Here is a 16,113-nt window from a genome sequence, read left to right as displayed (position 1 = left end):
CTCACGTCGGTGCTAAACCGGCTGGTGTAGCGCTCAGGGTGCCTGTCATACTCCACGGGGTCATACACACCGTCGGTCTTCCTGACGAGATGATGATGGCGACTTAACACCGTCCCGTACACCTTCCTCAGATCTTGCAGAGGAGAAAGAAATTAGCAGAGTGGGTCATGAATGATGAAGATTTATGGTGATAAAATATTATAACACAGAAACCATTCAAAACAGTAAAGGATGCATGCAGTCCCCATTCCCTCCCCCTTTACCTCCAGTTTGGGAAACTTCTTTTAATTCGTGCGGCTCCACGTATTCACAAGGTAATTCACTGAAGATCTCTTGGGCTCCCTGTAAATAAGGCATGAATGAAAATCTAAAAATCAATAGGAAAAGAATTAACACAGTTTCCTGTGAAGATTCCAACCCATCTTCCCCACAACTCCACAGCCTGACTTGTCCTGCCCGCATACTGGACCACATCACAGAGCACAGATCAGCTTTTTGCATGTGGGCTGCAAACCAGCTTTTATTCCCGTTTGAACACCACATTGGAAGGGGCTTTATTTGTTTCACTTCAGTTACTCAGAGTAGAAACAAGAGTGTTTATAAATGGCAGTACAATAAAAATATTTCTATTTATTTTTTGCCTCATTGCAGAAATTATTTCAGATAAGGAAACTGTATTTCCTAGAAGAAAAAAAAACACTCAGATGACTCTCTCACAGTATAATACAAAACAGTGATGTCCTATTGGTAAAATATTTTCATTGAAGAAATATCTATTTTACAATTACAAGTTACTCTGGGGGATCACAGATGCATTCTAAAAACCATCCCAGAAGGAAGAAAGTATTAACTCCAGTCCTGAATTTAGTTTCTTAGCATCTTATTGGCAAAACTCCAAGTAGTCTTGAAAAATTTACATCCTGGGGTCCAGTTCCAAACTTTTAGACATCTCAGGGATGGAGCTAAAACAGAACACCCTAAGAACCGACCTTTACACAACAAGGAGTTATCCTTCTAAAAAGAAAAAAAAGAAAAGAAAAGAAAAAGCAGCCAATGTCTCTAACAGCTTAGAACCAACTAAAAGCAAAGACAGTAAGTTTGGACCTTTACCATGGGAAAACTACATAGGTAGGAAAAGTACCCCAAACAGAATGCAGTCACGGAAGAGACAGGCTGTGAAATGCCCACAAAACTCCCACATCCTTTGGGTGACTGTCAGAGTTTCAGGCTGCTTTACACAAAGAAGGCGGTTGGAATTTACCTTAGATACGTTACCAGTCCCCGTGAACACAAATGTTAAGGGCCCTATGGACTTCGGCATCAAACCCAGAGAGATTTCATAGCCAGCGTCGCGGACAGCTTGCACAGCCTGACTGCTGTTCCTGTAGTTATGAGCCATGCCGATGTGCTGCAAGCAAGCACACGCGGTTCCAGTCAGTCTACCACCCGAGACGTGTTTCTGTTCTTGAAATGTGATATGCAGTTACAGAAGAAATAAACACAACAAACATCTCACCATAAAAGGGGTGTGGTGTCCCAAAGCAAGGAGCCTTAAACCCATTCCATGTAAAATGTTGATCATCCCTGTGGCGGAGTCAGACCAGTAGACAGACCATTAGTCAGGAGGAGTCGAAGCTGTTCTCCCTGCCCGTTCTCCAACCTACTCGGTGCTCTGAGAAAGCGCAGACCACAGCATCCCAGAGTGGGAAGGGACCCCAGTAGTCATCTTCGCAATCCCCTCAGCTTTCTGCCATCAAAAGCACTAGCCCAGCTGCGTCCCTACCGATTCCTTCCACTTTTCTGCTAAAATGGAAAGAATGCCCCTCTCCTTCTCTAGGGTTAATTTCTCCACCTTTGCTCCACATCCCAGTTCCTTCCTTTCTCTCTCTCTCTCTCTCTCTCTCTCTCTCTCTCTCAGGAATTCACTCTTGAATTATGTCTTTTCTTTGTCCCTCTCTATTGGTTCTTTCTTAGCACCATTTAAACACGCCTCCATTTCTCTCGTACCAAAAACAAATGACCAAGCAAAAACAAAGTCACCACTGACACTATGAGCTGCCCCACGGCCCGCCCATCAGCTACTTCAGTGACCCACGTAGCTAAACTCAGTGGGCACTTGTCAGATCTTGACTCACTTTTCAGAGCCACGAGGAACTCTCCTTCCATTAGCACATGCCTGACTCAAACATTCCACCCTACGTCCCTGCAGGCTCCTCTTCCCACGCCCACCCCTCCTATCGTGGTGTCCCCTGTCCTTTCCTGAACACCAGTCACACTCAGGATTCTGTTCCAGGCTCTGTTCTCTTCAATCTCTACGTATCTTTTCCTTAGTTAATCTCATCCAGTCCTAAATTTTAAGTACTCTCTCTAGACTGATGACTCCAAGCCTGTATCTCTAACACAGGTATTTTATTTCAAGACCCAACCAACCACCTTATGAGTCTCTCACTCTGGGTGTCCTTTAGAGACCAAATACTCAGCATGCCTGTAGAGAAGACTTCATTATTCACTCTCCTCTTCTTTTCAGCAATAGAACTTTCCCTCTCTGTACCCTGGCTGAATTTTCTTTGACCTACTGATGTCAAACTTTTAAAGGAATAATTTATATATAATAAGTCACCCCAATTTAAAGTGTATAGTTTGATCACTGGCAACAAACGTACTCACCCACATTACCACCAACATAACCAAGATACAGAACATTCCCATCACCCCACTCAACCCTCCTCAATGCTTGGCCCCAAACAACGACTGATTTTGTCTGTACAGTTCCTTCTACAGTTTGATACAAATGAAATGAGTCTTTGCTCTTTTTTGGGTGTCTGCTTTCACTCAGCACGATGTTTTTGAGATTCGTGAGTACTCTGTGTGTATCACTAGTTTGCTTTTGTTTTTTTATTGCTGAGGAGTTTTCCAATGTGTGCATGTACCACCATTTACTTATCTCTCTGCTGAGAAGCATTTGGATTGTCTGGGCCATTACGAATGCAGCTACTACAAATAATTCTTTACAAAACATAATTTGTTTCTCTTGATAAATGCTTGTGAGTGGAATTTTGTACACTGACATTAAAGTTCTTTATTTTTTCTTGAGTTGGTTTTGGAAACGTGTGTCTTTCTAAGATTTGTCTCTTTCATCAATGTTATTACATTTATCGGCCTATTCATAATTTTCCCTTATCCTTTGAACGGCTATAAGATATATAGTGTGATTCCTCTGTATTCCTAATATTGGTAAATACTGGCTTCTCTCTTTTTTCTTTTTTTTCTCTCTTTTTTAAATAGTCTAATAGGAAGTTTAACAATTTTATTGATTTCTTTTAAAGAACCAGATTTTTATTTTCTCCACTGTTTTCCTGTTTTAATTTCCTTGACTTTTCCCTCTTACCTTTATTATTTCCTTCTTTCTATTTGCTTTGATTTTAAATTCTTCATTCTCTAGCTTCTTATGATGTAAGTTTAGATCATTAATTTGAGAACTTTCTTTTTTTCCTAATAAAAGCACTCAGTGCTATAAATTTCCTTCTAAGCACTACTTTATTTGCATCCCCCAAATCTTGGTACGCCATGTCTTAAATTCTCATTCAATTCAAAATATTTTTTGATTTTTCCTGTGATTTCCTCTGAACGTAAGGGTTACTCAAAAATACACTGTCTTCCAAATATTTGGAAATTTTAAAGCTCTCTTTCTATTATAATTTCAAAGTCAATTTTATTATAGTCAGAGCACATACTCTGTGATGTCAAACCTTTTAAATTTATTAAGAATTGTTTTGTGACCCAGCACAGGGACCATCCGGATGAACTTGAAAAAGACACGTGTTCCATGTTGAGTTGCCGGGGGCGGGGGGAGTGCTCAGGACCTGCCACTGACGTCGGTGTGGCTGGTACGGCTTTAGCACCGTATATCCCTGCACATTTACTGTCCGCTTACTCTGATGACTACAGACATCCAAGCAGTCTCACCTGATACAGAGTCATAACATGTGGTGCTTCTCAACTAAAGACAGTTCAAAGTACCAACTGGGACAAAAGTCCAGTGAAGCTTTTCTCCGGCTCTTATCCTTGCTTGACTGCTCCTCTGCTGGTTCCTGCCTGTACCTGTACCCTCTGTTTTTCCCTTTCTTCCATTCTTAAGTTTCTCATCACCAAATTGACCTCTCCTTCTATTCTTTCAAATAGAACTACCTAAAATCCAGAGCCTAGCCATACTGGTTATCCTTCTCTCTGCTTTTTCCTTTTAATTTTTGTAATACATATAGTATGATGATTCACCTTCCTATTCTAGCCCCCTGACAGTCATAACCCTTAGTCGCACCCCCATGTTTATTTTTATTGGTGGAAGTGAGCCACAGAAAAGAGACAACATACAGTTACTCTCCAGGCAAATGTATAAAGTGGGTGAGACAACCGCCCTGGCATACCTACCTGCCACACCTGCCCACTGTCCAAACGCCACTACCCGTATTCCTCTATGATCCACCATTTTCTCATAGTCGATAAGGCGGACTTCCTGAAGAAAGGATGAAAAATTTCTCAACCAGACCCATCAAGCTTAATTTTAATGAGTAAAACACATTCACAAGCAAGTGAGCATTTCATATTTTTTCCTCTTATAAAATGTATCTTGCCTTGCTAACATAAATTACCATCAGGTGCACAATGAAATACTTAGAAAATGCCAGGTCACCAACCAAGGACAGGGTTGTGATTAGAGATGAAAGGAAGGTCCTAGCAGGGAGTCAAACGCCCCTAATAGTAGTCAGTAAAAGAACAAAGGCATGATTTCCTTTAACTTTTAGCCCAGCACCATCTACAAATAGGTCTACATAATGACCCATTCATCCCCATGTCCTTCCTTCTGGTCTCAAAAAGAGTCCTTCCTGAGACTAATCCCAGTGAGCTAGAGCTCAGCTTTTTTCTAAATCCTCCAAGACAACTCTTCTTGAATTTTTTCTCTTTCTTGCATTGCCCCCCTGTAATTACAGTGTTCCTTCCTTTCAGTTACTCTAAAAACACCCAGATCTCTCTTCTACCTTAAAAATAACAACACTCCTTCTCAAGTCCGTACACAAGTCTTTCTCTGTCTCTCCCTCTCTTTCTCTGGCTCTGTCTCTTTCTCCATCCTTTCACAAGTAAGCATCATTTTCAAAGTAGCACATGCTGCCTGTTTTCATTTCCTCACCTCCATAAAACCACGTTCTTCCTCTTTCCTTGGGCATCTTCCCTCTCTCTTGGAAATGTCTTATAAATTCGTGCATTAAAAAATACATTATATTATATTGTAACTATAGAATGTTTTAAACAGTCATTTTATTTCCTCAGATAATATGATTTTACCATGTGCATGAGCTTAAGAATACTTTACATTCATTCAACTACAAGTAACTGGCTACAAAATGTTGAACAAAAGCAGCCCTGCTGGGTCTGTTTTTATTAACTTTCTTGTAATGAACAAAAGTTCATATAACAAAAAAATGTTTCTAAGGTAATTTTTGAGGAGTTTATCTGCTTAAAGTGAAACACTCTTTCCATTAAGTACTTTTTGAATTTGTTCTTCAGAAATACTGCAAATTAACTACAGCCACTATCCAGTGTATATGAAATTAAGAGACTGTATTCCATACACCTATGTGAAATATATTTTCTCCCCATGCTCTTACTGTTTGTGAACTCTCCTGTCTTCTGCCTATTGTGAGATTAGAGTCTAGTTTCTGGTGCCTAACGTTCTTATCCCAGGACGTGGACCTTGAACGTCATCTACACTCACTCCTTGCTCTCATCCAGTCTCCTGGCTTTAGCTACCATCTAGTCTCTGACAACTGCCGAATGGGTATCAGGAGAAGCCGCCCTCCTGAGCTACAGACTCATAGCCAATGACCCACTCAGCATCTCCCCTTAAATATCTAATGGGCTAATCAAACTCGACAGGCCCTAAACTCAACTCCTGACCCTCCCATCCAAGTCTGCTCCTCTTGGAGTCACCCCACCTCACTCTACAGGAACACCTTCCAGTTACTCAAACCAAAATCTTGGAATCATCTCTGACCCCTCCCTCTCTCATAGTCCACGTTCATTTCATCAGTGAGTCCTGGAGGATCAGACCTCTAAAATACATTCAAGATTTGTCCGTGCATGACAGCCTCCACTTCCGCCACCCTCATGTAAGCCTCCATTATTTATGACCAAGCATCTGAGCTAGTACAAGCCAACAGTCTGATCAGTTTTGCTCTCCTCCTGTCACCTCCAACTATTATCCACACAGGAGGCAGAATAAACATTTTAAAACATGATTTACTCTAATCCTCCACTCAAAAAGACCGCCAGACCTCAGCACTGCTATTCTCTCAGCTTGGAAGACTTTTCCCTGGCGGATGTGGCTTGATCCCTCACCTCCTTCAAATTTTTGTTCAATGTCAATTTCGCAGCAAGGCACTCCCTGATCATCCTATTTAAACTAACACTGCCACTCCTTTTTTTTTCTGTATCATATTTATCTCCACTACACATATCACCAAATGACACATGAGATGTCATTTATTTATCATCTGTCTCCTCCCACTAGAATGTAAGCTCTGCTATTGCAGTAAACAGGGTCAGACACATTGCAGGCACTTGGTAAATATTGGTTAAGTGACTACTCTGTATTTTAAATGCTGATAGTTTTTTCATGGTATTTTTAATCTCAAAAAAAGTTTTTTTTCCCTTATGAATGTTAATAAATGTAAAAATAATCTCCAGTCCAGTTCTGGTACTACAGAGCTGTGCAACCTCAGTCAAGTCACTTCACCTCTCTGGGCTCCATCTGAAAAATTAGGGTGGTGGCTTACATGATCCCTGAGGTTCTTTTCGGCTCTAAAAGTCTACTTGGCAATATTTGACTAATTAACCTTATAAATTAATAATCATTTGGGTCAAATGCTTCTATCATTCTTTCCATTTCAGAATACAAAAGGAATGAAATCTGTTTGGTTGCTCTTATGACAAACTCTAAACTTGCCCAGCAGAGGAGCCCTAAGTGCAGCAGAGCTATTCAAGCACCAACTCATAGATCACTTTTCCCATCGAGGTGAACAATTGATGCTGAAAGAAAGCTAAAACTCCACTTGACAGTTAAAAGAAAAAAAAAATATGTGTCTATGTTAACATTTATGAATATTGGTCACTAATTACCTTTTTTAGAAGCTCATCCAACAAACCCATATTGGCCTCCTGAGCCTTTATTGTGTGGGAGAAGAACGCATAAGTCTTCTTGGACATTAATTTTTCCTCTGGGGGTCTTTTAACTCCCAAAATGAGACAAGCTTCAGAAATATCCTCTTGAAGAATGCCACCAGCTTTGACATATTCCTGGGAATGTAATTTTGGTTAAAAGTTATTCCCTTGCTTCGTCGTATCTCTATTTTCTTTAATAAATAAATGTAGCCATTAAAGGTACAACCTTTTGAAGGGATGAAATATAAGGAACAAATAATAGAAAAGCTACTTTTAATATTTCACCTGCTGGTTAAAGATCAACCTAACATGTCTGACTTCTGTAGCAAAAGCAAAATTAGAAAATTCAGCACACTTTTATTTAAGAACAGTTAATAATTTGCTCATAACCACTAACACATGTGATTTCAGTATACTTGTAAAATGTGCATTTTGTACCAACAATGCCCTGAAACATTAAATGCTAAATAGTAATTTATTACTCAGTTGTATTTTTAAAAGACGGACATAGATACATACAATATTTCCTTTTCTTTTTTGGGGGGGTTCAACTGGTATTTATTACTGCTTTACTCTGTACAGGGGACGGTGCTAGAGATGAGGTGATAAGACACAAAGGAAGACAGGCAAGATCCCTCCTGTAAAGGAGCTCACAAAACACAGTAAGAAAAAAAAGCCAGAGGCACAGTACATGACGTTGAATTCAAAAGAACATTATGATTAGCATAATCTAAGTGATATATTAATTTAATGGATACTGAGATAATTCCCAGGTGACCAAGGAAATAGGGAAATTCAAATTAATCTACAGGCTGGGTAGGATTTGGAAGGATGGAGATGGGAAATACAATATGGTAATATCAGTAAGAGGCATTGAAGTAATATATACAAATACGGAGACAGGAAAGTAAGATGTTTAGGGGCATAATGGGTAAATCAATTTGAGGAACATTTAGGTTACTGATAGTGAATATAAGCTTTATTTATATTAAATACCCTCATGGTGAAAATGACACAAAAATAATAATCACTGATATTTATCAATAAATTACCATATGCTTTACTAAGCTTTTTGCATGAATTATTTCATTTAATTCTCATAAAACTCCCATGAGGAAGGTACTATTATTGCCATTTTGCCCGTGGGAAACCTGAGGCTTAGGCATTTAACGAGATTGCACAGTTAGTACATGGAGGCTACAGACAGTCATTTCAGATTTTTAAATAAAGGGGAGGTATGCACAAGGCAGAATTTTAAAAGCATCAAAGGTGGCAGCTGAATAAAATGAAGATACATCTAGTTAGGAATCTACTTTAAAGGAAAGTACAGATGCATAGGAGAGAAAAGAAAACAATAAATGTACAGTTCATTTGTGGTTTCTTTGAAAACAGTCTATTTGCCCATTTATAGTAGACTGTCTAAATAAATCATGGTAAGTCATGGAGTCATTACAGTGGGGTAATTACGACCCAGCCACTAAGTAGAGTGAAGCAGATCTCTATGAACTAACATGGAGTGATTTCCAGGATATGGTGTAGATTGAACAAAGCCAGGTGCAAAAGAGAACGTATCGCATACAACCTTCTGTACAAGACTGAAGGGGAGCTGAGAACACACACACGTACACACAGACTTATTTTTGCAAGAAGAAACACAGGAATGCGAAGTTAGAAACTGATGACACTTGAAAGCTATGGGGTGGTGGGGGTGGGATGTGGGGGCCTAAGGAGAGCAAGACTTCTCTGGGTCTCATCTTTTTACATGGTTTTGATCTTGGAAACTTGCAAGTGTTCAACTCATTTGAAAAATAAAATTGAATCGAAAAGGATTTAAAAGCAAACGTGAAAGTGTCATTGAAACAAAAATAAATATCCAACCAGGTAGCACATTGACAGTGTAACCGCACAAAAAAACTGATTCAGATAACTTGTGGACACAGCACTCTGTAAGATAAAAATAAGAGTCAAAAACTTGTGTCATAAGATTACAGTGAAGGATAAATGGAACGAGGAATGTCAAGGGCTTCACCCAGTGGCTGGCAGGGTAAAGAGAGGCTCCTGAGTCTTTGTCTCCCCCAGTCCCAGAACGAGGGACGCACGTGAAGGAGTGACTGAAGGACATCATCTCCTAAAAGCAACCCCTTGATTTCGCAGCTGGAGAAGGCATGGAATGGGGTGGAAATAATACTTATTGGCTAAATGCTGGACTCAAAGGATTCAAACTAGAAGTCTCATTATGACTACACGATCTCAGTATAACTAAAGTAAAGGAAAACTGCCATGTGGTATGTAAGTGACACTAGCAAACATTTTATTTTCACTCAGATGCCCCCTAATTTTCACACACAGGGTCATTTTATTCCCACAAATGTAAAGGACTAGAAATACTTGCCTTGTCGTGGATGGCCCGCCGGTTGGAAGGCTGTATTAAGACCTTGTACCCCAGGTTGGTGATCCCCTTGATGTGCCGGGGGGCCAGAGGAGCCCTCCTCTCCCAGGCGTTCACGTCCTCCCGCCGCAGGGCCACCACCGCCTTGTGGTGGAGCCCTCTGGAGCGGCTGAGCCCCAGCCTGCCCGGTCGGGTCCTAAGCACTCGCAGCATCTTGAAACCTGGTGACTGTAAAGACATCGTGAGAGCAGGACAGCACAAGGCAGGAGGGCGCACAGGTTAGTTCTGGTCTCCAGAGAAATCTGTTGTAAAATCCAGCCACCTCAGATGGTAACAGATACAAGATGGAGGAGGGCGAGGGAAAACCTGGATGACGTCAAGTGTTCCTTGACCCGAAAAATGAAAAACAGATTTCCACAAACGAAGTTTTTCCCAAAATAAAAAGATGTCCTGAGCAACTTACGGAATTCTAACCAGTATCTGCTAAGCGGAAATCATTTTTTTTTTTTAAATATGCTTTATCAAACATTTATTCAGCACAAAAGTTTTAAGCAAATTAACCTACAAGGTAAATACAGGAAGATAATTTTGCCAACTTTGAAGATATAAAGTTGAGAATCCTTTAACCATGTGTGATGTTCTGGACAGTCCAGCCCCAGCCTCTTCCGAGTTTCACCTCTGCCCGTTCCCTACACCAGTGTGCTCAAAGTGCGTTTCAGAGCCTGCTGTCAGGCAGTGAACTGCTCCTTACTGGTCCACGGTGAGACAGGTACAGAAACAGAAAGTAAGCACTTGGAAACTTTTAGATCACAGGATCGTTTTTCCTAGTAATTCACTGTTACTGAATTTTATAAAAGCATTTATATTTAAGAAACAAAACAAACATGGTCTTCCCCACAGGCATTAGAGGCTGAAGCGCACAGCCCTAAGCCCCCGCCCCCCCGAGACCCCAGCCTCACTTCACTGACCCTTCTGCTGCGCTAAGCACGCTCTTCCCCTTTCCAGAGTTTCCTCCCGTGCCGCATTCTCCTGCTCTTATATTAAACCTGGACCTCTGTCTCCATCACTTTTCTGTTATTCCAGATCATAAAACTCTACCCATTTATTCAATCAAGAAATATTTACAAGAGGCTTACTATGTGTCAGCACAGAGTACATTTTATAGAAATTTTTAAAGCATAAATGTCAAATGGGATATCTTTCCATTTTTTAAAGTCTTCTTTAATTTCCTTCATCATTGGTTTATAGTTCTCTGTGTATAATTCTTTCACCTCCTTGATTAGATTTATTCCCAGATATTTTATTACTTTGGGTGCTATTTTAAAGGGGATTGTTTCTTTACTTTCTTTTTCTGTTGATTCATCATTAGTGTAAAGAAATGCAACTGATTTTTGAACGTTAATTTTGTAACCTGCTACCTTGCTGAATTCTTCAATCAGCTCTAGTAGTTTCTGTGTGGACCTTTTAGGATTTTCTATATATAGTAACATGTCGTCGGCATATAGTGATACTTTAACCTCTTCTTTTCCAATTTGGATCCCTTTTATTTCTCTCTCTTGCCTGATTGCTGTGGCTAGGACTTTCAGGACTATGTTGAATAGGAGTGGTGATAGTGGGCATCAAAATTGTATAATAGATAAACAAGATTATACTGTATAGCACAGGGAAATTTACACAAAACGTTATGGTAACTAACAGAGAAAAAAATGTGACAATGAGTGTGTATATGTCCATGTATGACTGAAAAATTGTGCTGAACACTGGAATTTGACACAACATTGTAAAATGATTATAAATCAATAAAAAATGTTAGAAAAAAATAAATGTCAAATGGTATTCCGTTATTTATGGGCATGTAAATTTAGTAGGCAAAGGTCATGTCAGATGATAGTTTGCTGGATCATTTGGACCTGAAACCTGAGTTTTCTGTTTCAGGTTGACATCAAAATATAGGGACTAGATGATTTTACACCTTCTAGAAATTCCTTACCAATTACTGCTAGTATCTAGCAAAATTCTTACGGAACACATTTCTGCTACATCAGATGGCAATCTCTAAATCAGATCCACCTTGTAGATGGGGAAGTTTGGTCCAAACAGTGAACATGCAAGTACATTTCCTAGGGGCAAACAACGACTTGCCATCCTAGACAGAAAATCTATAGGACGACTCACAACACAACAGACTAAAAGAGTAAAGGCAATAGCAAGGAGTCCAGCTAAGGAGGCTTTAGTTAGAAGAGGGGCAGGGAGAGAAAATGCCACACCCAGCACACGAACGCACCGGCGATCAGGAGCTCAGGCTAGCTTCCATCTGGCCGAAACACAGATGTCAATGTTTCAGTAATAGATTGTGACATACTCTAACTTTTTGGTTTATTTATATGGCTTTGTTTTTTAAAAGAAAATACCTTAAGCCCAAACCCAAGGCCAAGCCCACTGCATGTATTCTCCCTCAAGCCCAGCGAAAATCGTCGATGTCCCATAGAACTTGAATCCCTATGTTCTTAAATGAAACCAGTTCCAAAGACAAGTGAGTCCTCTGAACACATGGGTAAGCCCAGAAATAGTCCCCTCTTGCCAGCAGGGGCTGTATCTCACAGAGCAGAGGCCACCAAGCGATCTTAATCCTCTACACTTGGTAGCATTTCTTGGCACAAAGATTAGGAATCATGTTCAAATAATTTAATCAAACTTGATTCATAACCACAGCCTCTGCTCTCTGAACAGTGCTCCCCCTCCTCCTCTCCCCCGCCTCTGTCTGGAGTCCGGGGTACAGTGTGGGAGGACAGACACAAACATACACACGTGTAAAACACACATCCATGTTTGCAAACGCAGACTTTCCACGGGGACAAGGAAGGAAAGCAGCAGAGGCTGACCGGCTGCATTTTATTCGGGAAGTTCCTTTCACTTTCACTTTTTGTAGGGAATTCTTCAATCACAAATCCTGATGCTTTGTTTTTAAGCAAATACAACAGTAGCTACCACTGATTTAACATTATATTTAACACTATGCCAAGCACTTTACAGACATTTTTCATTTCCTCCTTGCCAAAATCTTAGTAAGCAGATACTATCATATCCTCATTTTACCAATGAAGAAACTGAAGTGAAATCTGTCAAGGTGCTGCTTTTAAGAAGCAGCAGGACCCCTAGGTTATTATTTAACACTCAGGATTATCTCTTCTTTGCCAAAGCCTGCAGATCCGCACCTTGTAGATCTGACCCACGTTGTTAACTACTGGCAGCTCATCTCAGAAATAAATCGGATCCATATGGTACTGACTATATGACCAGTTCTCCCAGCAGCATGGGGTGCCTCTATCAACCCCTTTCCTGTGTGTCACCAAAAATCCTCCCTGAATCCCTGCCAAGGGAAATTCTAGGTTTCTGAGTGCTTAGAAAAAAGATTTGATGATAGCAGGTTTGACCATGTTAGTAATTGCTTGAACGTTGAAACTTAGTCTCAGCCTAGAACTTTCTGGATGGGCCCATCATCGGTTTCATTCTAAGGTCGTCAAGGAAATGTCACAGTGAGGATTTCTGAATGGCTCTGAGGTCAAGCACTGCAGGTGCCTGGTATTTCACAGAAATGCCCTGGTGGACTGTCCTTGATTTCCTTGTCCTGGGTTTTGTGGGCTTTTCCAAGAATATAAGGAAATGATGTTTATTTCTGGCAATGCCTTCAAGTGGAAGCAAGGCAGTAAGACTCCAGGCTTACCCACTGGCTCTAGTGAGGTTACCTGACAGGGCTGGGTGCTGTTAACAGCCTGTAGCATGAGCAAGGAGGATATGGGAAAGCAAGAGGAGGAAAGAAGAAGAGAAGGAAAGAGCTGGCGAAAACAAGGAGAAAGAAGGGGAGGCAAGAAACAAGGAGAGAAAGAGAAGGGTCACAGGCACGTGAAACAAGACCCTTCCCCTGACTTCTTCTAAACAGTCTTCCATTCATCTCATTAAGGGCCAATGTTTCAAATAGCATAAAAATAAAATTTAAAAAGATTCTTTGCTTTTGTGAAAACAAGAACAACACTAAGGTACACATTTTCACTTGCCTAGGATTGGTTAGGAATCTGAAATGTCTCTAAAAGCCATGAGATACTGTAGTGAGTTGCACAGACATGTACTGATCTAGGAGGACAGTTAGCAGGTGGACTCTAGCAACAGGAGAACATACTATATGACATCACCTTACTCTCTTCCCATCTCTCAGTTTGGGGGAAGACTTAAGAATTTCTTGTAATTTACTTATCCTGCAAATTACCTATCTTTACAATGTACATATGAGCACCAGGGCAGGAGGGGAAATATGCTTAAATGTTCTTGGTGTTTTCTATCCTTTTCAAGAGAAATCAGAAAGAAAATGGTCACTAGAAGAAAAGAGATAGACAGGCAGACAGATAGTAGATAGAGCTTAGAACTCCATACGTAACCCACCACTTTCTTTCAGTGACCATGAAATAAACCATAGTCATTGTGTACATGATCACCCTAAATAATGAGAAGAAACAAAAGATTTTGTGAGGTGTAGTTACAGAAGATTATACCTGAGGAAAAGCCACCTTCAAAGGCAGAGGACCGCTTATTTAGTTGGGAAGGTCCTTTCAAGTGGTCAGTAGACTGGGTTTTTTGCACAATTGCATGTGTTAATATAGTAATTAAGTTGGTCATTTGTTTCTAGCATGAATATTTTCTAATATTTCTAATATTAATTTTTTATTGAAATACAGTTGATTTACAATGTTATATTTGTTTCTGATATATGGCATAGTGATTCAGTTATAGATATATATTTATCTTTTTCCTATTTCTTTTTCATTATTGGTTATTACAAACGATTGAATATAGGTCCCTGTGCTATACAGTAGGACCTTGTTCTTTACCTATTTTATATATAGTATCTGTACCTGCAGATCCCAAACTCCTAATTTATACCTCCCCCCACCCCACTTTCCCCTTTGGTAACCATAAGTTTGTTTTCTGTGTCTATGAATCTATTTCTGTTTTGTAAATAAGTCCATCTGTGTCATTTTTTTTTGGATTCCACATACAAGTGATATCATATGATATTTGTCTTTGTCTAATTTACTTCATTTAGTATGATAATCTCTAGGTCCATCCATGTTGCTGCAAATGGCATTATTTCATTCTTTTTATGGCCGAGTAGTATTCCATTGTATCTACCACAACTTCTTTATCCAATCATCTTTTGATGGACATTTGGGTTATCTCCATGTCTTGGCTATTGTAAATAATGCTGCTACAAGCATTGGGGTGCATGTAACTTTTCAAATTAGAGAGAATTTAATATAATAAAATATAATAAAAGCCAGAAATTTTATTGATGGAACTATCATTTGTCCATTGATTATGGGAGAGGAGTTTTGATTTTCTTTCTCTAACTAAAACAAAATTGGGGGGGGGGGGCATTTAAGGTGTGCAGAGCACAATGTTAGGTGCTTACAAAGAGGCAGCAATCTAGTCCCTGACCATTTTCCTGGGATCCAACAGGAGCAGGATGAAACAATTTTATCTACTTAAATGGCTCCAATTAAAATCTGTTGGTGAATTATCAGTTACTAACTATAGATGAATATTAGAGTCAGAATAGACCTGAGAGAAAATCATCTAAAAGCAGATAATATAAATGAAGGCAGTGAGCCCCATATAAATAAGGAATTTTTCACGTTTCATAAAAAGCATTTTCCAAGCCTCAATGGATGAATCATAATAAAACCATCTGCTGTTTGGTTGGTATGACTTTTAAATGTAATTGGATTAGGTTGCATTTATCTGCTATTGTTCAGGTAGTACTTATGCCATAAAATAATGTATCTAATTTGTGCTGGTTTTCATGAGTTAGAATGGTAGGTAGATGAAGAGAGCTGAGGTCTACATAGAGTTTTGTATTCTTCCACCAAATACTAAAAAAATTCTTTAAGTCTCTTCAATCCTTTCTGTAATATCAACCTAACTAGAAAACTTTATAAACCTAAAAAACCACCTACCTAAACCAAAACAATGTGCAAGCAAATATAAGAGCTTAAGTATAAAAAGAGCTAATTTCTGTTGCTTCCACTGGGACATGTAAAAATGATTACAAATTCATTATTGAAGAAATTAAGGCCAAATCATCTATGGCTAGGCCCCAAAGTCAGAGATGTACCCTTTAGTCCTTGTATTTCAGATCTTTAAAATAATTCCACTACAACATAATTCAGTGACTCAAACTAAGACTATCAGATCACATGGGGAGATTTCTCAGTGCCAAGTTACTTGTAATAATCAGACACACATCTAGATTAGAAATCAAAAGACTAAGGATGGCGCAGCCTTGAGTTGAAGAAAATAAAGTACTGAGTGAGAAATGCAAGTGATATACATCCACACTTCCAGTTCATTCAAAAAAATGCAAGCATATTTAAAAAGCCGTGGCTTCCCAGGAAGCCCTGGCACTGTAAACAAGGGTAGTCAGCTCCATGGCCATGAGTCTTGGCCCACAATACATA

General features: G+C 39.6%; 1 protein-coding gene across 2 annotated transcripts in view; it reads right to left on the bottom strand.

Annotated features, from left to right (window-relative positions):
- The window catches only part of AASS (aminoadipate-semialdehyde synthase), an 86,690-nt gene that overhangs the window by 32,377 nt on the left and 38,200 nt on the right, over nt 1–16,113 (bottom strand). For both annotated transcript variants that reach the window (XM_072964592.1, XM_072964591.1), the window contains 7 exons: nt 9,608–9,832; nt 7,174–7,350; nt 4,429–4,513; nt 1,517–1,584; nt 1,262–1,408; nt 264–342; nt 6–133 (listed from right to left, as the gene is read on the bottom strand). In XM_072964592.1, coding sequence (XP_072820693.1) covers nt 6–133; nt 264–342; nt 1,262–1,408; nt 1,517–1,584; nt 4,429–4,513; nt 7,174–7,350; nt 9,608–9,832 — 909 coding nt within the window. The remainder of the gene's footprint in view (nt 1–5; nt 134–263; nt 343–1,261; nt 1,409–1,516; nt 1,585–4,428; nt 4,514–7,173; nt 7,351–9,607; nt 9,833–16,113) is intronic.

The sequence above is a fragment of the Vicugna pacos genome, chromosome 7 (genome assembly GCF_048564905.1).
Source record: "Vicugna pacos chromosome 7, VicPac4, whole genome shotgun sequence".
NCBI classification, from domain to species: Eukaryota; Metazoa; Chordata; class Mammalia; order Artiodactyla; family Camelidae; genus Vicugna; species Vicugna pacos.
The sequence above is the reverse complement of the archived record's forward strand: the minus strand, read 5'-3'. Positions and strand labels throughout refer to the sequence as shown.